The sequence below is a fragment of the Pavona decussata genome, unplaced genomic scaffold (assembly GCF_977016875.1).
Source record: "Pavona decussata unplaced genomic scaffold, jaPavDecu1.1 SCAFFOLD_54, whole genome shotgun sequence".
In the NCBI taxonomy this organism is placed as follows: Eukaryota; Metazoa; Cnidaria; class Anthozoa; order Scleractinia; family Agariciidae; genus Pavona; species Pavona decussata.
Window position 1 is genome coordinate 10001 of NW_028145476.1, and position 22709 is coordinate 32709.

At 38.7% G+C, this 22709-nt stretch overlaps 1 protein-coding gene across 4 annotated transcripts in view; it reads right to left on the minus strand.

The window, feature by feature from the left end:
- Positions 1 to 1806: 1806 nt before the first annotated feature.
- The window catches only part of LOC146480192 (uncharacterized), a 41833-nt gene continuing 20930 nt past the window's right edge, over positions 1807 to 22709 (minus strand). Inside the window, exons 7-17 of one of the 4 annotated variants that reach the window (XM_085109924.1) lie at positions 21523 to 21741; positions 19362 to 19738; positions 18352 to 18519; positions 17374 to 17484; positions 16854 to 16970; positions 15587 to 15677; positions 14672 to 15046; positions 12157 to 12279; positions 9391 to 9513; positions 5357 to 5875; positions 1807 to 3377 (exon numbers count right to left, since the gene is read on the minus strand). In XM_085109924.1, coding sequence (XP_084966050.1) covers positions 3037 to 3377; positions 5357 to 5875; positions 9391 to 9513; positions 12157 to 12279; positions 14672 to 15046; positions 15587 to 15677; positions 16854 to 16970; positions 17374 to 17484; positions 18352 to 18519; positions 19362 to 19738; positions 21523 to 21741 — 2564 coding nt within the window. In that variant the 3' untranslated portion in view covers positions 1807 to 3036. The remainder of the gene's footprint in view (positions 3378 to 5356; positions 5876 to 9390; positions 9514 to 12156; positions 12280 to 14671; positions 15047 to 15586; positions 15678 to 16853; positions 16971 to 17373; positions 17485 to 18351; positions 18520 to 19361; positions 19739 to 21522; positions 21742 to 22709) is intronic. The other 3 variants (XM_085109925.1, XM_085109927.1, XM_085109926.1) reach the window with 3 other exon arrangements.

Consider the following 22709-nt stretch of genomic DNA (forward strand, 5'->3'; position numbering starts at 1 on the left):
TACAAGACTGGCGGTACGGTATCCGAACATTGAAAATTGAACAATTCCCATGAGAAGTCCTAGATTGTTTAAAATTGACACTAAACCGAGTACCTTTCAGTAGTTCTGTAACTTTACATGTAGGTTATTCCATCAAAGAGTTTATGACGTCATAAAATCAAAAATGTCTATGCGCGGGAAATTTCACCGAAGAAGGAGCAATGATAATCTCCACATTTTAAAGTAAGCCTTGAAATTTAGACACTGTTTCCAACAATCTAAAGTCAATTGCTTGTAAGAGTGGAGGCTCTCTTTAACGTTCGGCAAATATTTTCTTTTCATTCATTACCCACCACTGCTATAGAGACAAGGGCAAGTTCATACAGATTTTTTCCCACGAAAGAATACTTCTTTAAATCACATGCACTGAAATACTTTTCCCTTAAGTGCCTTGGGCTTCGTGTAGAAAGTTCATTATACCGTTTACTCGCATTTTCTGTCTCTTGTAACTTGAGTTTCTTTCGGGTTGAGTCTTTGCAGCGAAATAAAATAGATCTTAGCTTCTCTTCTTAAAACAAATTTCGTTCTTTGTTCCTAATTTCGGATCAACTTGCTTATAAAACAAGCCAAATGTTCAAGCTTTTCAATGTGTGTTGCTTTAATTTTTTAAATTCTGGACTTCCGCAAAAGTAAAATTCAGGAAATGTCTCCATCATTTTTTGAAACTTTTCAGCAAGCTTCATCATCTTGAAGGTTACTTTGGAAACTGTAATTTCTGCAGCTCGACTCAGCCAGTTACAATTTAGATATTACCTCAGCCAATAGAATGACGAAATAATGCTTCTACCTTTAATTTACAATTCGTATTTTAAACATCTTGAAAATCTAGTCAAAACGAAAACATACGGCGTTTCGATGTAATCCTGAAATCACTAAGAGAGTGAAACGCTAAATAAAAATAGAGTTAATTAACTCTAACGGTGAACATTGTCACTATTTATTCGCATGTACGTAAGAAATTGACAATTTTTTTGGTGTCATGATGACATGATAATGTCGTAAATTTTAACTTATTCGTATTTTTGAATATCATTCCAGTCTGAGAAAGTAAACAACGTTTTTTACTGCAATTAAACGCATTTTTCATAATTGTTATTTGTTAAATTTACTGTTAGGGCATCACTTCCCTAAGCAAAACAATAATTGATGACGATAATTCAGATTTATAGAGCGCCAACCTCCACTAATTGTCCGTGGAGCTTTACAGTAATTAGCAGGACAAGCATTAAAATTAAAATTAAAAACTACTTAAAATTAAAATATATCTAATGACAATAAAATTTTACTTTTACCTTTTAAGAAATGAAGTCATTGATGATTATTCTCTTGCATTAATTTATAACTAATATTATTTTATAATTTAATTATTTGTATTATAGTGTAACTAATATAATAAGTGTGCAAATCAACTTGGCCAACCCAAGTTCATGTACATTGCCTCACCTTCTCGAATAAGCGCCCCTTCAGCCCCTTGGTTTCATAAAAACCGAAATAGCACTAACCCACCGCCAATATATTGAACAAGTTAGAAATGGTACATGAATTGAAATTTTAGGGCAAGTGTATATAAACTGTACTGCTACGGACAAAATGTTGTCCAAAATATGTGAAATTTGAAATAAGTTTGCATACACTCACCGCTAGATCAATGACGCACATAAGGCAGTCGAAGTGCTCTTTCATGTTGTAATACAACAAACCCAACGTAATTATATTTTTCACCTGTAAATTTAAACGTTCAGTTTTTCTCCAATTTTTTCCTAGAAGCCCTTTGAAGCCAGGGCGTCACGTGACCTACTCTTCACTAATTTATGAGATACATCTTTAAGAATATGTGAAATGAAAATATTTCAGATTTAGCAAAGGCGACGAGTTTGAAATACGTTTTATCAGTGTTTGGTATGTTCAAATTTTCTAGCATTTGTATTTAAAAAAAAGTTGCTGGCAAGTTAAAGCAAACTTTTTAAACGTTAAAATTCACACCACCATGACAACCAATCATAAACGTAAATTAGAGCCAGTAATGATTTTAAACAACGAAACTTTGGTCACGTGGTCCTAGCAACACATTTTTTGTGTTGTTGACACAGAATAAGACCCTTAAAAACTATGCAATTAAATTCTCAATATCAAATTGGAAAAGGTGTCAGTAAAAGCTACTAAGGTAGTTTTTACTTGGCCAATTTCAATTTGGCTCTGAGGCTTTGGGGAATAAAGCTAGGGAAAAAGATTATTCATCTTTAGCTTCGGAGCCAAGTAAGAATTTTAATTAGGCCCGAACATTAAAAGCCGCTAAGCCAGTTCGAAACTAAAATATTCCTCCTATGACCATCCTAACAAATGCAATAGCGCATGAATATAAACCAAAACTGGTTTTACCTGCTGAACAGGTCTTCACTTGATTTTTATTTTTCCTACTAATTGATCGGCAAAATAGCGCAAGTTGTTTTTAGTTTACAAAAGCGAAATTATAGCAGTGCGTAAAGTAAGCTAGACTGAAAAAACTAATACGTAACATAAAATCTATAGTTATTTCGTGATCAAAATATGAAGAGAATACAGCTGTTATTACGCTTCAAGTGCCATGATAACCTGCGTTTGTCAATTTCTTTTCCAAAGGGAAATCCACTCTCTCAGACATGGTTCCTTATTTACCCAGTTTTCTTATATCCCTTGATCCTCTTCATCAGTCACACGAATAACTTTCAAAATTTATTCAAAAACGTACTCCATTGCTGTTATCGCCTAAGATGGATCACCATCACACAGTTGTTTAATTAAAGCTAAATGGACATTCAAAAGCACTCTAGTCAATTACAAACCGATTACTTTCTAGTTGTTATACCTTTTCGCCGTTGATTATAATATTTTTTCAATTTTGGGGGCAACTCATTACAAGAAACAACTACAGCAACACTTTATATTATATTGCTGTAACATCTTTATAAAAAGGGACGTTTGGGGGCTCTTAAACTCGACTAACTGAGCATGCGCCATCTAGATCAATGTTATTATCACCTGACCATGTCCAGCTGTGTTATAGCAACATTCGTTCTGCTGGTTTTTTCCTGCATTGTAAGATCCTCCCCCTCCCCCACAGGAGTCATCTTCATTATCTCCGCTGCTTCCTCCAGAGTAGCCTCCGCCGCCTCCTCCTCCACCACCATTTCCGTGAGCACCACCTCCTCCTCCAAACCCTCCAACAGCATTGTAACGCCCAGCTCTTCCACCCACTCCTCCCTGAAGAAATCCTTTGCCACCTTCTCCGCCATTACCCATGGTACCACCGAACTGCGTTGAACTTCTCCCACTGGAGTAAAAACCACCACCACCACCACCTAAAAGAAAGAATGAATACAGTTACTTATAAAAAAATTAAAAATTATTTTAAGAGGATGACTAGGGTAATTAATTTATGATGTTATACAGGATGACTTTTCCGTCATGAAACGTGATGAAAGAGAGCTTGTCAATTATGAGTTCAAAGTAAATTCGTGTTTCCTTTGCTTTGGTCTCGCTAAGCAATGTTATTGGGCAAACAAACTTCGCGCCAATTTCTAAACTCCAAACCAATGGTGAATCGTGTACACGCTTTCCCGCTCTTGACGCCATTTAAGTACATTAATTCTCATTGGTTCATCGTGCGGTTTGTATTTCTTGTGATTGGCCGGCTAGAGTGGTTACTTTGCTTTGATTTCGCAGATAAAGATATATGTTTCTCTGAAGAAGCCTCGCCTCTGTAACTTGCTAACAGGGTGAATTTTTCCACGGAAAACATCATCAGAGAACACAAAAGCCAATACTCGTACTTGAATGTAACGGACGCGCTAATTTTTGGTGGACGATGCCCGTAGAAAATTCATTTTTTTTTTTAAAGATGGAATAGAAAGCAGCATGTGCAAACTTAAAATGTTCCAGCTTCTTTGTGCCTCTCGTTATTCCTGACTAACCTGACTGAGCTAAAGAATAAGCTTAAGCTTGCAATGGCTAGGATTAAGAGAGGATCCTCTCTTGCTAAGATGTATGTAATCCCGTCTTCATATCGGAAAATTGAATTCCAATGGACCCTCGGCCAATACTAAAATTCAAGGCTTCCTTCTACTATTCAGTATATTTTATTCAATTGTTTATAACTGATTGTAAAACTGGCTGAACGTTACGAAAGTTTATTTTTATTATTATTATTTTTTTTAATTTCTTTTTCTAACAATAGCTGGGTTACATTTGGGGGGGGGGGGGGGGGGTGGTTGCCGCGGTAGAAGTTGTGTGTTAACGCCTTTTACAGAGTATTCTGGGTGCCAGAGGCTTTTCTTAAACGCGGTTTCCTCTTCCGTTAGAAGTAAAAATAATTGACAGGTAACTTTTAATTGGCCGAACTTAACAAAGAAAATTGGTAAGCGGACGTTATATAAATCTGTGGCAGAGCTACAGATGTTGTTGCATCAAAGCCGATTTTACTTCACGCTGTACAAACAGAAATATCACTCACGAATGTTTGGTTTTATCATCATAGTTAATAAGGATGAAGGGATTCAAGTGCTGACGTTTCGAGCGTTACCCGTTCGTCAGAGCGAATCCGACGAAAGCCTAAAGCCTAAAGCTGGAAACGTCAACACTGGAATTCCTTTACGGTGGACTAATCACCTTATTAACTCGGTTGATTGAGCCAAAAATTTCTTTCAACTGCCCCACCACAGTTCCTTTAGAAACCAATCCTCTTATCCATTTGAAAATGAATTCCGCCAATTATTTGTAACAAATAAATTGGCCCATGTGATTGAAACTACTGATCGGGCCGGTTAATCGGTACGCGCGGATTGACCTTTACTGTCTTTATTATGACCAGCGCAAAAGTAGCGTCGGCTGATCACAAGTTTTTGCGCAAGAAAAAGAGTCATGGAGTTTTCGAGTTTCAACAGTACTGCAACCACTCAGGAGGCTGAGTATAGTTTGAGACAAAAACTTCCTTCGCAAAGTATAAAATCACATATTACACAAAAAGGTTTTAATTAAAGCCTGCATTTAACTCTAATGGACCAGGTTATAGTTGGTCTTCAATTAAGCTGAACATGCATTTTATCGCAGTTAACTACACCGTCAGTGAAAAAAAAAAAAAAAGAACTAAACAATTTAGATTAACGATTTTAATTTACCTAGTCGGTACAAAGTAAGCACGGTTTTCCCAAAAATAAACAAGGAAATCCCCCAACATAATAAACTGCTGGATATGGGCTGGTAGACTAATTATAGGAAGCCAATCAAAGACAAAATCTGTCTACACTGAAATTAAGTGGACTGCAAAACAATACAGTCTTACCTGAGTTACTACTGTCAGCGGTGTTAGCACCGTGTCCACTGCTCCCACCCGACCATGACTTGTAACCAGCTCTCCCTGATGTTGCTGTGGAGGCATCGCACTCTGTATGTCTTGAATAAGCGTTTTCGATGCCTCCTCCTCCTCCAGCTATTATCATTGGAGTGTTGCTTGCTCTCACTACAAAGGTTCCTCCGCCGCCCCCAGAACTTTGATGATGTCTGTTAATTCCTCCTTCTTGACCAACAAGAATCTGAATTGTTTCACCTTTTGATAAACGAAAGGTGCCTATCATTCTAGCACCTCTTCCTCGATACTGACGGCTATTAGTGTATGTATCATATCCCCCTGTAGCTCCTACTGCTTCGATTTTGTAGTCACCTGTGTACGGAACAGTCCATCGTTGTATACCGCTGACCACAGCAACTTGACCGTCGTGATTCTGGCCACTGTAGTGACTGCCGAGTGATGTTGGACCCAGTCTCCCGCTTGCACCGAGGTTTGTAAAGACAGCCTTGAATGCTGGTAATTAAAGCATAAAAACAGTTGAAATTGCTAGAATACTTTGTAACTTAGGTAAAACAATATTTATGCTGGCAATGCTGCTTATTTAGTTTTGCTAGCTGCACATCACACCAAAAGACTAGTGTTACTAGCCGCTGGGATATAGAAAGTTCATAGTGCACAGTTATTTGAAAAACGCCGGGCAAAATGATTGCTTAAAGTGCTCTAAAAAAACTGAATGAAATTAAAACATTAAAAGACGTACTAGGTTATCGGGAAATTGAATTATGTTAATCTACCTTTGATGTTACTTTTAAATTTTTTAACAGATTCCGAAACACTAAGTGTACTATCATTTATTAACCTCATTAATAATTCATAAAGAAAAAAGAAGGGAAATGACTAACGTGAAAGAGGTTTGAAAATGTAGTCTGAATTATCAGAACATTTGGCGAGCTTTTTCTTTGAATTTCTGAAGGAATCATCAATGATTTTTTAAGCTATATATATATGAAACAACAAAAGGACCAATTTCCAAACAGCTGCGCCTCATTTTTCAACCATAGTTAATAAGATGCAATGGTTATGTCTTCTTTGTTTCATGTTTTTGTCAGCATTTTTGGATTTGACCGTGCACAAACCACTATAGATTTGGCAGCTCACCAATAGAAACGTTCCTGTTAAGATATTCAACTATGATGTGAACGTTAAAACAAAGGATTGTGCACGGTCGCGGACCTTCCAACATAAATTGCAGCACCATTGTTGTCATGGAAAGGTTTCATAAACAGTTTCTTAATTAACTATGTTTCAACCCACTTCTTATGGTTTGTAGACCGGATGCACTACTCTTCCATGTATTAAATATATTACATCATTTCGTGTATTTGCTACTTTGCACTTTGTTAATTAGCCATAAAAAGAAATGAACGGCTAGCGTTAATTTATTTAATTATTTATTTATATTTAAATTTAGTTACCTACTTTATATTTCTAAGTTCACCTCCTACACTAACACATAACAACCAAAAACGTTTTTTCCATAGCGAGTAAATTTAGTGTCAATAACGTTTCTCGGTGATGTCTTAGCGTTGTGGTTTGAGCAGTTTACTGAAACATGGTTGTCAATCAATTGACAGTATTTCAAGGAGGATCCAACATGTGGACCGCCCAAAATATTTTTAACAGAAGCACTGCATTTAGATCAAAGACTGACGTCAAATTATTGCCCCATTTAAGGACAGGGAAAAGTAAGGGAACCGTATCATTCAGGAAATGGAGCCTGTATTTACAGGTGCCATTTAAAAATGCTAACCATTCGCATGTTGACTTTATCATTATATGCTTAGAGATCACAGTAGTGAAGGGGGGGGGGGATGTTTTTGAGGAGGAGGAGGAGGAGGAGGAGGAGAAGGTGGAGGAGGGAAAACAATAGAATTGAGGAGGAGGAAGAGTAGGAAGAGGAGGCAAGGTCAGCAAAAACAGAAATACACCTTTTGCGTTCATTTATAGAAAATATTCGTCCATGTCAATAGGTGTTTGCATATGTATTAACATTCAAAAGCATCAACAGGGCTCCTTTTGGCATTCATTTCAAGAAATTGCATTAACGCAAATAGGCTACCAATTGCATCATTGGACAATCATTTTTCTAGAAAATAAACTCATTAACGGATAAGTACTAACAATCTATTGCATCTTTACACAACCATTTCAATGAGGGTAACATTTTTTAGTGCAAAAAGACAAGCATAAGTGTCATCATAACATTCAACTATTTGAAAAGAAAATTGAAATTCGCTGTATGAATTATCCTTAATTTTCTTGTCGCCAATTAGACATCGTGGTAAAACGTTTACAGATAACGATACCGCTGTCCACATTAAGTTGCCGTAATGGAACCAATATTCCCTTAAAAAAGCAACAATTAAATCAGACATAACCCGTTCTGAGGTATAGGAACAGATGACTTTTATAAACATACGAAAGCAAACTCGGCGATTTAGAAATAGAACTGAGAGTTACTTTGATTCGTTCAAAATCTCCAGTATTTAAATGTTTTTCTGTATTCGCTGGTCAAAGGCAATAAGTTATTTATTCAGGTCTCTCAAGAAATGTGCCTTGTTTAATAGCAAGCATTTAGTAGTTGCGTGTTTTGATTGTGTTTTAATTGATTATTTCTACCAACTTAGGCTGTCTATTGTTTATGATAAGTTAATTGGCTTTTTCCCTAGAGTTTTTATGCAAATTCTGCATAATAAGTGGCTAACGGACCGTGAAGAGAGGTTGCACAAGAACTTAGTCTCTGATCTGAAAGCCAAAAGCGCATTGACCCTTGTTAACGTAAGTAAAGGTGGACAGTCATCAACATCAAGCATAATCGACTCTATTGTGATATACATTTGTTAAATCTGAGTGTGTGTTTTAACACGCACAATTTAGGAGCAAGGAATTTATGAACCGGAACAATAAACAAAGACAACAAAAGACTGTTTTAACTCTTTACTCCTCAACAAAGCTCAACCTGAAACGAATCGTTTTTTAGTCATTAGGCGGGAAAGGCGCTTAGTTAATTTAGGCAAGAAACACAGACGACAAATATTTTTCATTATTTCCGAGTTTTCGGGAAAAGTCAGGTTATATAGAGTGTCAGAAAAGGCCAAACACAGGCCAGAAAGGCCATTACCAGGCACTAAAGGCCAAAATAACGCCAAAAGGGACAAAAAGAGACAAACGGGACATTTGTAGTTATGTGTATTTATTTTTCAGACACACAAGTGGGTGTCGCGCGTATTTCATTTTTGTTTTTTCTAAAAAGACTTCCGAATGCAGATTCTTTAGCTTAGAAATTGTAGATCCTGGAGCTTGCAACTAGCCAAAGGGCTTTCGCCTTCCGTGGAGCAAAAGTCCTTTCAATTCATATATTTTTTATCGTAATTTTTTGCTCTATTTTGTCATCTAAATGTAAATAGTTTTCATTATTGTTATTATTATTTTTATTTTCATGTATGACGGAAGAGCCCCCCAAGGGAGGCTATACAATTAAGTATGTATGTAATATACTATATGATGTCATGTATCCAAAAATAACTTCAAAAGCCTGTCAAACCGGTGATACCGCCCATGACTGCCATAAGTTAAAAATAGAGCATGACATCATTGATAAACCTGTCAAACCAGTTCATAACCTGGTGGTAAGGCTAAAATAAAATATGACGTCATCCTATAATGAGTGATCAAGACAATAGGCGGTGACGTCATCGTCGTTAATGTATGCCACCGCGTATTAATGAGAAACCACCGCGAAAAAGAGGACAAAAACATCCCCCCCTCACTACTGATCACTAGTAAAAAAGATTTAAAAAAAAAATGAAACTGAGCCTTTCACTCCCTCACGAGGGGATGCTAAACTCATGGCAATAACTGATTTTCTTTTTTTTAGAACGCCATGTTTCCAGCTGATGTACTCAGTGCGAGAAATTACATTCAATATTTATTTATAATAAAGCAAACTGGGAAAGGAAGTCGCTTACCAGTACATGTTTTCCCATTGCCTAGATATCCAGCTTTGCATGCGCATTTGTATGATCCTTGTATATTACTACACGTAGCATTGGCATGGCAACTGTGTGAGTTGGTAGAACACTCGTCTATATCTAAGAAATGTTCGGGAAAGCAAAAGTTAGTACCTCGGTTTTTAATGTCAGCATTGCCATAAACCATAACAAATTCCTTTTTTTTTTTCGAATTGAAAAATGTGTCACTTTAAGTTAAGATGCCCGCGGAATAAGGCCACGCAGCAAGAATTCTCGAAGCACCAAGGGTGGCTCGGAAATTCGGGCAATAAGATTTTAGCCCCTAAACTAGGTTTCCCGCAAGTCAAATTTTCAGCTAAAGAATCTGAAAAGATCAGACTGTTTTAACGAACACAAATACGCTTTCGACAAGGCCGTAAAACGTAAAAGTTTAACGGGAAAATTTCCGTTAGCTGCGTGGCACTTGTACTTATAAAAAGGGAAAGGTAAAATATAGTTCTCGAAGACGAGTGTTCAGTGCCAATATGTAGAAATTATTCCAGACGTTTCGGGCTTAGCCCTTCATCAGTGGAAAAAGATTTACGTTAAAAAGCTGGCTTGCGCTATGAAGTCAGATTTAAAGTTGTAACGTGCGCGCGCGATGTGCGCGTGACGACCTAAAGATATCGGAAGTCGGAGTTCATTCCGCGCGGCTGACTGGTGCCTAGTCTGAAAATAAGGCGCATCTCCTGACGCTTTCGTTGCTTGTTTCCGTCGCAGAGCATAATTCCACGGACTTTTGCGTCCTGGATAGTGTGGCCATTTGTATTAAAATGCTCTGCGACGGGAAAGCCCGGCAGGTTCTTCTCAATGCTGCGTAGGTGTTCACCGAAGCGTTGACCTAGCGTGCGGCCAGTTTCGCCGATGTAAATAGCAGGGCAACGGCGGCAAGAGATACCATACACTAAGCCGGTTGTTCGACAGTTGAAAGCTTCTTTGATGACAAACGAGCTTTTGGGACCCTGCAGCGTGGTGTCAGGAGAAATATGGTCACAGGTACGGCAGCGGGCGTCCGTGCATGGAGAAGTTCCCACATGAGGATCAGGTTGGCTGTTAGCGGTTGTATGCACTAAAATGTCGCGGATGTTACGATCCCGGCGATAGGCAACCAGCGGCGGCTGAGGAAATATTTCACTAGTTTCAGGGTCGCCAGATAAAATGCTGAAATTGCGCAGCAGGATTCTCTTGATTCTTTCGTTTAAAGGGTGGTAGGTAAGAACCAAGGGAATTCTGCTTGGCTCTCTACTTGCGGAGTCTTGATGGTGGATGACCTCAGTACGGTTGTCCCGCTGGATCGTGTCAAGATCTCGCTGTAGAGAGGCGGCACAATACCCTCTTTGAACGAAAAAAGTGATCATCTCCTTGCCCCTCTCCAGAAAATCAGAGTCGTCAGAACACAGACGCCGAAGTCGTAAAAGTTGACTGCGGGGGAGACCGTCTTTGCAGTGCCGAGGATGTGAAGATTGATGATGAAGGTAGCTGTGTGTGTCAGTGACCTTGTAGTGTACGGAAGTGCTGATGTGATCATTGGTAATGCGTAAAGTCATGTCCAGGAAAGAGAGTTCAGTGTCAGAAATTGTGTGCGTAAAATGAAGAGCTGGATGAAAGTTTGATACGAAGCTGATGTAATTCTCAAGTTCCAAGCGACTACAGCATGCAACCCCGAGGACGTCATCGATGTACCGCTTGTGGAGTTGAGGTACAAAACCAGTGTATTGGCTAGCGATTTGTTCCTCAATATATCCCACGAAGAGGCACGCATAGTTAGGGCCCATCTTGCTGCCCATGGCGACTCCTCCTATTTGCTTGTAAAAATCGCCATTGAAAGTGAAGGCATTGAGGGTCAGCACAAGTTCTGCAAGACGGGTTAGGGTAGAAGTAGGTGGCTCAAGAACGGAACGCTTGTCAAGGAAGTAGACTAAAGCTTGAAGCCCGCTGTTGTTCGGGATTACGGTATACAGAGATTTGATGTCCATGCTGTATAGGAAGCGTTCGCCGGTGATGTTGTCGTCAAAGCGGAAATCATTAAAGATATTGAGCGCGTGGTTGGTATCCTTTATGTAGGTGTTGAGGTTGCGGACGATGGGACACATGATCCGATCTAAGTACGCGGCAATGTTCTCAGTTGGACAGCTACACGCAGAAACAATTGGTCTCCCAGGGTTGCCTGTTTTATGAATCTTTGGAAGCAGATAGAATTTTGAGGTTTTTGGTGTAGGCACAATTAAATTCTTAGCCGATGGTGGAAGTTCGTTAGCAGCGATCATAGCGTTGACCGCCGATTTAACCGTGAGCTGAAAGAAGCCGTAATATGCCAAAAATATTAATTGTAGGTGTTAGTTTGTGTCCACTTTCAAACAATAAGTCCTCACGAGGTACATTACAAATTGTAATTCAGTCTCATATGTAGAAACAATCGAGCACAAGAGACATGACGGACTTTATAAAGGTATCTTGACCCTCTCATACGTATGAAGAGAAAGTGATAGCAAAAAAAATACTGTAGCATTTTGGGCAGTTGACTTTCCGTACAATGAGATGTTCGTCTAGAGGGTTTAAAAGTTTTTGAAGTTTCGACTTGTTGAAATTTGAAAACATTTTGCCTTTCCTTCTTGCTAACCATTCTCCAGTTGCTCTTACCATTTAAAGTAAAACACATGAAAAACTGGCTCTGATATTTACCATTATTTTTAATGAAGGAAGTAGACAACGTAAGTCGCTTACCAGTACATTTTTTCCCATCGCCCGAATATCCAGCTATGCATGCGCATTTGTACGATCCTTGCATATTACTACACGTAGCATTGACATGGCAACTGTGTGACTTGGTAGAGCACTCGTCTATATCTAAGAAATTTTCGGAAAAGCAAACGTCAGTACCTCGATCTTTAATGTCAACATTGCCATAAACCTTATTTTTGATTATTAACATCATCATCATCATCATCACCATTAATTCACTGAAGGGTGCTCGTATGCATGTACTGGAATCAGGAAGCACCCAACGGTTCGTTTCTTTGGCGAAATGTCACTTAAAATTTTGTAACACTGTAAAACAAATTCCTTTTGTTTTCGAATCGGAAAGTGTCACTTTAAATTAAGATGCCCGCGGTACTGAAGGCCATAGAGCAAGAACTCGCCAAGTGTCAACGGTGGTTCGGAAATTGGAGGAATAAGATTTTAGACCCTAAAACTTCCTACAAATCAAATGTTCAGCTGAAGAATCCCAAAAGATCACACTGTGTTGACGTAGACATATACGCTGACTTTTGAAAAAGCCGTAAAACTTAGCCGAATTAAAGAGGCCGTAACATGCCAAAAATATAAATTGCAGGTGTTGTTCTGTCCACTCTCTAACAACGAGTCGTCGCGAGGTACATTACGAATTGTAATTCAGTCTCATATGTAGAAACAATCGAGCAAGAGGCATGACGGACTTTGTGTTCATCTCACAACTCAAGTTCAGAGGCTTTCACTCTTTGACGAACAACGCCATAAACAAAAAATAAAAAATAAACGGGATCATTCGCGATGAACAATACGCGATAGCATTTTTATCTCTGTGAATTCATGAGGTGTTTCGGGGTGTCTATGCTAGATTTTTATGCTTGTACACACGCATTTGGTTATCTGAGATCAAGGCTTTCGATATGCTTAATAGATATCAACATTTCCCAAAATGTTTATCGCTTCCTAGCTTCATCGCTTCATAGATTTTCGCGTAGTGTATAACAAATATCTTCCATTTGGCTAGAAAATAGTAGTAGCAAGTAGAAATAAATAGCATACAGTCTTGTAAGTACGTTGCTCGATAATTAAAACGTTCTGAAAATATTTTGCAATAGCCTATGAAAAGGTTCCTAAGTGGGGTGTAGGGCGAAGAGAAAAATCAAGCTAGGTCACAGGGCACAGAGGAGTCAAATTTGATGTAAACTCCGGCCAAATTCACTGGAATATTACGCGGCAAATTGAGTTTGTTCATACAAGAACGTAATCGAACAAAGTGTTATGAGATTTTATTACGCGTATGTTGAAAGATTACATAGCCGGCAATGGTGACCTATGGAGAAACGATCGTCGCCCTCCATCGGCGTCGGAAAAGCGAAGCTTAAAATTGGTATACTTACGGCCCGAACAGTCTTAAAGACAGCTCTGACAAATGAAAAGGACTCTTAGAGTGCATGTAGTCCTTCGTTGAGCGTTGCAAATTAAATCCTTTCTCATTTGTTGGATCACTGTTGTGAATTTTTCCTGCTTCGTTGTTCTAGTTCGTGTTCATTTAAATTTATCTGGATTATTACTCTTTTATTAATATAAATTCCACTTTAACTCCCTTGCTAACAGCACAGTAATCTTTGATCAGCTGAAATTACACGGTAAATGAACCAATGCGCAAACTCAAGTAGTGTCTTTGCCCCTCGGCAAGGAAGTTTCATTGTTTGCGCTTGTACCTGGGGATGTTCGATAGATTTTCACTACTGAGAATTTATCTTTCGCATTCCTGATTTCTAAAGATGAAGAGCTATCTACTTGCCAAATTAATTTTCCGATGTGAATTTTCAGAACCAATGGTTAATGTGAAGGAAAAACCTTTCTTTTTTTTTTTTTTTTTTTTTTTTTTTACAGTCACAGTGCTTTCCTGGATTGGCCAAAACGTGCTATAAGAAAGTTATAAATGTAAATATATGAAACATACATTTTGAACTGCGGATAAAAGATCAAATAGAAAAAGATTCACGCAGTTAGTACGCAACTTACGCCGTTGCGAGACGAAAGCCTGAAAAAAATTCAGGCTTCAACGGGATTCGAAAACCTCTGCGATGCCGGTGCAGTGCTCTACCAACTAAGCTATCATGGGTTCGAATCACGTTCAAGCCTGAATTTTTTCCGGCTTTCTTTTCGCAACTGCTTAAGTTGCGTAGTAATTGCGAGGATCTTTCTTTTATCTGATATTTAATCTGCACTTCAAAATATATGTTCATATATTTACATTCATTTGTTCATCCTTCACGGGTATATTACGAACTCACAATATGATCAGCTCCCAGTTGGCTTGAAAGCTCAGTTGGTAGAGCACTGAACCGGCATCGTAGAGGTTATGGGTTCGAATCCCGTTCAGGCCTGAATGTTTTTTTCAAGCCCTCTTTACGCAACTGGGTTAGTTGCGTACTAAGTGCCAGGATATTTCAGCTATTTGATAAGAAAGTTATACTGGACATAGATATGTACAGCAATCTACCTGTGAAACAAGTGAAGTTGTAACAGTTATCACACGACACATCATTCCAAGTGTAACCATGCTTGACACCAAGAGTATGCACGCAGTCTTCCTCTCTCCAGTTGTTTGGCTGTCTTGGCGCCCAGAACCTAAAGCTGCTTACTTCCTTGTTTGGCCAAACGAACGATCCTTCTACACTCCTGTCATTTAGACCTATCCAGCTTCGTTCACCATTATTGCGATGCTGAATGTATACATTTTCTTCTTGGTTGTGAATTGTCACTAGATTTGAGCTCATTGCAGAACAGTTTGATTGAGCAGTCAGCCATGAGGCGCATGCAGAGCTTGTAAAGTAGCAGAAACCATCGAAGTAACCCCAGCCTGGTTTGCATATGTCTAAGTTCAGAAGATTAAGTAAAGTTCATTAGCAGCTTTTCTCAACTTCCGATTTAGCTGAGCTCCTCTTCTGGTACTCAGTGAATCAAACGAAATCAGTGTTTTATGTTATTCCAGCTACTACTACTTACTGAAAAGGCGGAAAAGTTGACAAGGCAAGAAACTAGAATAACAGTAAATGTATAATTAAAGTATCTAACCGTAAGAGCAAATGCTACATCAACCAACCAGTACCTTTAAGACATTGGTTTTACGCCCGTTCTAAGGGCTCAATACAGTGTTTCCTGTGTTATTCGACTTGAGAGCGTCTCTTCGTTTATTTCATTTCATCAAGGTTGCTTCCCCTCAAAATGCGATTTATGAATTAAACTGTTCTATGTTCAAGTTAAACCTGGTACTAAATCTGTATTAGTATAGAGTCCATTGGTTTACCTCTATTTTTTTAGCACTGTTGTTATTTGTCTATTTGGTGGACAATTATGGTTTCTGCATCTATCTATCTATCTCTCTGGTTAGACAATAAACACTCTGTAGTCCTACCTGACAAGACAGTGTATGATACAGAAAGTGGATCATACTTTGACTCGTACAATTCCTTTAAGCAAATTCGTGCTCCAGTCGTGTTGATGTACTGCAAAATAAAACAAAAATATATAAATCATACCTACTTTAGCTTTTACGTCGATTTAGCATTTGTAGCCACGACTGAAGGAGCTACTTGTTGTGCCAATTAAGGTAAATATAGGGTTGACCAGGGTTCTTTATATGTGAGTGAGGTCTAGAAATCAGGCTGAAATGCTTAGTTTCACGGCTTCTGAAAAAAAAAAGGACTTCTTCTAAATGATGATGATGATGTTGATTATGATGACATAAGCTCATACATACATCACAGAATTGTATTTTTCCATTTATAGCTTTCAATTATGATGTTACTTCAACTTGAACATTTTTGTTCTGAAGAATGAATTCAGAAGATAAAGCATCGGTCATTTAACATGACCAGAACAGAAATAAAGGGTAGTTGTATCGGATGGAAATAACAAAGACGACGAAATATCCTTTGGAGCTAGGTTTAATGATTACGCTAAAGCAAAATAATGAAATAGTACAGCTTCCGTGCAAATTCGGAAAATATGAAACAAAATGCGTTTTAACAATTCTAGCAGAAAGAACGAAGGCGATAGAAATTAAAGCAAAGGATTTCATAACACAAAACAGTAATCAAACAGTAATCGCCTAATACGTTGTACAATGAATAGAAGGACCAGATGCACTATAGGTCACGATAGCCAGAGAGCCAGAGTGATCTGTTTCGAGTTAAAGACAATGCTTAAAAACTACAAAACTCGAAAAGCGGAGAAGGAAACAAATATAATTTATACATTTTCATGATTTAGCGTTGCCTTCGGTAAAAATATAGAATAATTTTTAGACTATGTCATTAGCGCTTACCAAGCCATGCGTGCACACGGGATCCTGGCGAAGAATGACAAATTCAATATTGGGACGCTGGCTTGATAACCACGCAATGGCAAGTCACGAAACAACAACAACAACAAAAAACGGAGGAAAATGTTCATTGGCTCCCAGGCTCCTTTCAGCTGTCTCGTTCGGAACGGTAGTGGAAAAGTTTTAAATACTAACGATTACCACTATGGCGTCAGGATAGAATGAAGGGCTTTCGTGTTCAGTAAAAATTTAAGATATGTGCATCATTTCTAAATTGCCCAGTTGGGACTGGGACATGTTTAAAAATTGCAACAAGTAACAAATATACGTGTGGAAAAAATTGGTGCCGTTGGCTTACCTCTACCCAAGATGTTATGGAATTGCGCATAGGATCTCGATTTCCACCAGTGGAGGAATGATTTGCTGATACAAAAACGCTCGGGACATTTTTATACACCTTAACAAAGTGGATATCCTGAGAGAAAGCAAGAGGTGTATAACGGATTAGCCCCTTAACAATAGAACGAGAGGAAATTTAGTTATAAATTCAATGAAATTGTTTTAGTGATCGTGAAATCTCAGGAGAAAATGACGCCCATTTTATTTGAGGTATTATTATAGTCCATTTTAAAGTTGTTTTCCCAGTGACCTGGCCTTTGGGTAGAAGCGAGGCTGGAGTTTAGCTTTCTTAAACTTCACTGCCATCATGTTTTTCCGATGCTCACTAGTTTCATTTGCATATGAAAACCACTAAGTTCCAGGTTTAACTTCAGCCTCGATTCCACTCAAAGGCCAGGTCATAATGGAACCTACAGTAAAATAGCCTATCGTTGTGCCGAGAAAGTAAAAATAGTACAAGTAAAATCAAGAACACTGACCTTGCAGAATGCGTCATTATAATCAGCAGGAGGGTGCTGTGAGTTGGCAAAATAAACTGAATTGAGTTCTGAGAAGAGAGGCAAATGAAGTGACGAAAACGCTAGCCATTTCTACAAAAAAAGGAAAAAGGCACAAACTCTAGTGAATTCAGGAGGAAGAAGCAAATGGTTAAAAGTTGAATCTCAAAATAAAGATATTTCAAAGGATGATACGCGAGTAGACGGTAAGCTGAAGTAGGTGTTGGAACCGAGAACTGTGTTTAGAAACTTTCCGACTCTTAATGTGACTTGGACAATGTAAAGAGTCTTTGTAAAATACAATGTATAATGCAGTTCACAATCGGTCTTGTTAGTCAAGACCAAGAGGTATAAAATTACGTACGTACTTACTTGAAATTCAAAGTTAGATGAATGTAACTTAATTTTATATAGAATGAATCTTTTGGTTTCCGGTGCTTCTTGAGTTAAAATGTTAGGAAATTAGAAATCCAAGAAGTACAAGTGATAATTTACTTTTTATGAGACTTCACTACGTTAGTTTTCCCGGTGCTTTATAGAATGAAACTTTTATACATTTAGTTATAAAGGTAAACGCCCCAATGTTTCAAGAAGCAATAATGTTATGAAAATGCACGATAATATGACCCTTCATTTTCTGAGTAATTCCTTTCTTACCCTCTCGTCCAGTAAGGGCGGAGCAGGGCGAGGGGGTCGCTAGAAGGTCAAATCCAGAAGAATAGTCTATTGGCATGATTGTGTCATTTAATTTTACTATAAAAAATACTATAATTCATTTCGTTTTCCCTGAAATTCAGATTGTTTAACCCCATTAGGGAGTAAATAATAATTGCTCTAAAAAACGCAAGTAAACAAAAAGCTGTTCAAATTTTAGTGCAATGACGCCATAACGAAAACGTCCTTTAAGGTGAATTCAAAACCTCTGAAGAAAGACCATTTAAAAGGATCCGAAATACTTACAACGTAAATGTCTTCGTGGGAGCCTGCATAATTTTGCAGTTCCCTCAAACATATTTTGAGGGAAGATCGCGTGATGTCTTCCAACCAAATACTTGCAGCGTCTCTCTTCAGTCCGGCGTGATGGTGAGCTGCAGTAATAAAAACCAAAGGTTTCTTTGAAAACGTCCCCTGTGGGAAAAATGAAGATGGTGGAACAATAAGTGTACGGCCAAGTAGTTAACAAAGCTACCTTTACAATGATTCAAATATTATAGCAAGGGTCCACAACTTCCTTAGAACATGACTAAAGGAAGCTATATGAAATTCACTTTTAGGCTCTGACGCTTAACCAAGACCGAGGTTTTGAGCGTTTTTTTTTTTCGGTACATTTTGTCACCTGACGTTGATTATCATAGGCCACGTTACAACTGAATTCTTCACAATTTGATAGGAACGACAACGCCAGAGAAAATGTCTCTTGAAAATTTAATTTGGTGTTACTTGTACTACTTCAGGATTATTCCAATTCGTTGAGCTTGCACAATTTAGCCGAATTATCCAATAACAGATCAGGTGGGAACGGCGTTTAGACAGACAATGACCGTCATATTCTCGATAAAACCTTGAATCTGGTTAATTCACGTTGTCGCTTGGCCGAGTACTGCGACCATGGTAATGTACCAAAATTTAAAGCGCACGAGCAGGGCCTTTGTTTTTCTCATAAAATCCTATTGTTTTGTGACGTTCTCGCTGCTATCGTCCTAATAGCTTCTTAAAATCCCTAATAAAAGTGCCGTGACGGCGTAGAAAACTCGTAGCTAAAGCCACTACATTAATTTGTTTCTTCCAAATGGTCTGGATAAAAGCAGTAATGAAATTAATTTTAAGAAAAACATGACACTCCTGAGTTTTACAGACATGTTTCGGCAGGATTAACTGTCCAGCGTTAATTAGTTATAACTCAAAAGAAATCCGTTACTATCCAGAGGTGCCGTTTTGTTGTTAGCCATTAAACTGTACAAATGACTTGCCGATGGAAAATTCACAGTCTCACAAGTCGTCCCAGTCCACCACTGTGATACGCGTGTCTCTCCACAAATACCACCCACCGGAGCACCTTGGTAGCCCATCCAATCTACTGTCACGTTAGCTTTGGATTGGCGTTCGTTAAATCCAGCCGCCATCACGCAAGCAGTGAATTGATGGTAATTTACATGTTCAACCCAAGCAACGCTGGCATCATGGACATAGGACTTGTCAGAGGTACCAATGTGATTGACAGTGATCTGCACTTCAATGGGTTTGTCAGGGTAGAACACGTAAGGCTGGAAACGAATTACTTCGCAGTGGGAGTACCCCAGGGATGGAATGTGAGGCATGTGGCGACGACCGCGTTGAAATGGAAATCCTGTAAAAAAGAGAAAAGGCATAGCCAGTTTTTATGAGTAGAAATAAAAATGTGATAAACACAAAGCAGTAATTAACTAAATGCTGGGTGGAGTCAAGATTCGACTCATCAATTTCATTGTGTTAAACTATCAAGCCATATCCATTTGACTTATCCCCTTTACTTTCCATCGAAGAACTGTAAAAATTGCACAAACATCTACGTTTTATTCTTTTCGGTGGAAAGTTCACTTTGGAAAAAGTGCGTCTTGATCTTTGAGGTTTGTGTGAAAACACACGTTTGTAAATTATTTTTTTGTTGTTGTTGTTGTTATTTTTTTGGTATTTTTTCCAACCGAATACTGTTCGTTGTATTAAGATGCAACCCCTTGACTAAATTTGTTATTTGTCATTTGTCATTACATTACTCTGAGCTGTTTTTCTCTTACCGAACACTTTACCTCACAAAGGATCTCCAGGAGGTTAATTGATACAGGGTCTGAAATTAACTTTTTTAGGCAGGCGCCAAGAGGCGACTGACACTTTTTTTTTCAGTCGCCATGTGGAAAAATATGGTCGCCAAAAAGCAGAAAAAAAAGGGTCAATAAAATTTTTCCTTCGCAGTGAAACACAAACCAAAATTTTGGGTTGCCAGATGGAAAATTCTGGTTGCCAATTTTTTTCTTTCAAGAATCAGAACGAAGAGAACGCGTTTACGTTTGGGGCCCCAGTGGCGATTTATACACCTTCCACTGAAAAACCACGACGAATGAATCGAATGCCGGCTATATACGCAGTTTCATAAGACTGCTAAATGTTTTAAGTTAACTTTATACCTTCTCTTGTCTCTACCTTTTGGAGAAGAAATGTACCCGATTGAAAAACTGCTGGTTGGTTCTTTGCTCTATGTTCAAACCCGTAAACGATCTTTCCTTTCGCGTTCTGTCAAGATCGGATCGCCATGTTGTTCGCACCAGGCCACAACCGTGCAGCATTTCTCGTTCAAAAAACATGGCGGCGAAGCTTCGCACTGCTCGAGCTGTGAAGCGTTGTGATAGATTTATAATAACAGGAAAATCGGTTTTATACTTCAAAAGCAGTGGAAAGGCAAAAAGTAAGTGACCAATTGGCGGGCGGCTTTGAATTTAATTTTTATCGATTTGGCTGAAAATCAAAGTTATTGTTTGTATAATGATCGTGGCATGAAATAGTTATTCGCCCGCTGGCGACTAGTTGTGAAATTTTGGTCGCCAGTGCAAAATTTTTAGTCGCATTGGCGACCAGGAAAGCGCAATTTCGGACCCTGTAATAGCTGAGAACGGCCAACATTCAAAAAATGGCAGTTTTAATAAATGATAGCTGAGAAACGTTAAAGGCCTATTTACGGTACTACTTTCGTTTACGACTGTCGCATGCGATTTCTAGAGCGCACGCTGCTCACGTCATGCAAAAAGTCCCATACAACACTCGTCATTCAACATTGTCTATACCTACGATTGTCGTAGGATTTTAAAACATGTTTTAAAATCCTACAAATTTTTTTATGACGTACACAACAGTCGTAAGCGATTTGTAGGTTCTATTTACACGAAACAATTCGTGTCGTAGGCCTATCGTAAACTTGTCGCATGCGGCAAAGTCGTACAGTGTAAAACGCCCCTAAGAGAACTCTTAGCTGGGCTGGCTGATCTTTTCCTGTGAATTTTATTTCGTTCAGCGCTTGTTGTTTTGGTGTCAAACATCTTTCTGTGCCGAAAATGTTCTGAAGATATAAGTGGAATTAAGCCTACTTTTAAATGAACATACCTTCACAACTACCAGGATGTTGCACTGTAAAATTCAATTGCAGCAAACACATTTGTTGTTCAAACAGGCAGTTGTTGTCATATGTAGTGCCGTTTGAAGAGCAGATTGGTTCTTGGAAGGATGGACAACTATCAACGCTTACACAACGAGCATCATGAGGTCCAAAAGCCTTACACAGACAGTGATAATCGCAAGTTACGTCTAAACACGGATCCAAATCTAGAAAAGTGTTCAAGAGAAGCAATTGTTGTTGTTCGTTAAGAATATAAGGGTATGTGAGGGAAGGGGGCATGGGGCAAGAATTGAGGCTGAAGAAACAGAGCGGTAACGTGGCTATCCGCGACGTGTGATTCGAGCAAAAATAAGCTCGTGACACTTGGAAACAAACTCAAATTTAATTTCCCGTGGTCCTTGACTAGTAAATGGCAAGAGGGAAGGGTAAATGCCTTTCTCCAAGGTCTTGATCCGTGAATCCGATGAGTACTTTCGTGAAAATACATAATCAACTAACAGTTTACAAATCGGTTTGGGTTATTACGTGTGACTACAAAAACGCAATGATAGACACTATGCTGCTTGTAAAGGGTCAGCCTTAAAATTACCACATCAAGTTAACAGTTAACTCATTACTTGATAACTTAAAAACTCGGAGTGCACTAACAGTGGCAGTGAGCGGGGAGAATTCTGAAAAAAAAAAAGGTTGTGTGTTTTTGCGTACCTGGAAACGGTGGCTGGGTCAAAGTCCAGCCAGCCAATTCACATAGAAGAGCTTAACCTCCCAGATATCTTATATTAAAGAACTGCATAATTTTAAACGGCAACTTTTGTATCGTCACAGGTCTAGCCGACCCTCCTGTGCGTAAGACTGCCAAAGGTCTGGAAAATGTTATAAGTTGCTTGCTTAAGGAACCCTACGGTATTCTGGGACCCTGGCTATTTTCTCGGGCCACAGCGCGGACCCTTCTGGCCGCCATGTTTGAGTTGAGTTCGACAACACGTGTTGGACACTTGTCACTTTGTTTTCTTAAGAATGTTTAAAGTCGAAGTTAAACTGTGTTTTAGACGAATTTACAACATGATGTTAGACAATGGACCATTCTGAAAAGTGAACGAATTGTTGTGACGAGTCGCATCTTAATGGCTGAAAGAGATTCACGCTCAACTGGTCCGTTAGTACTGGATTTACA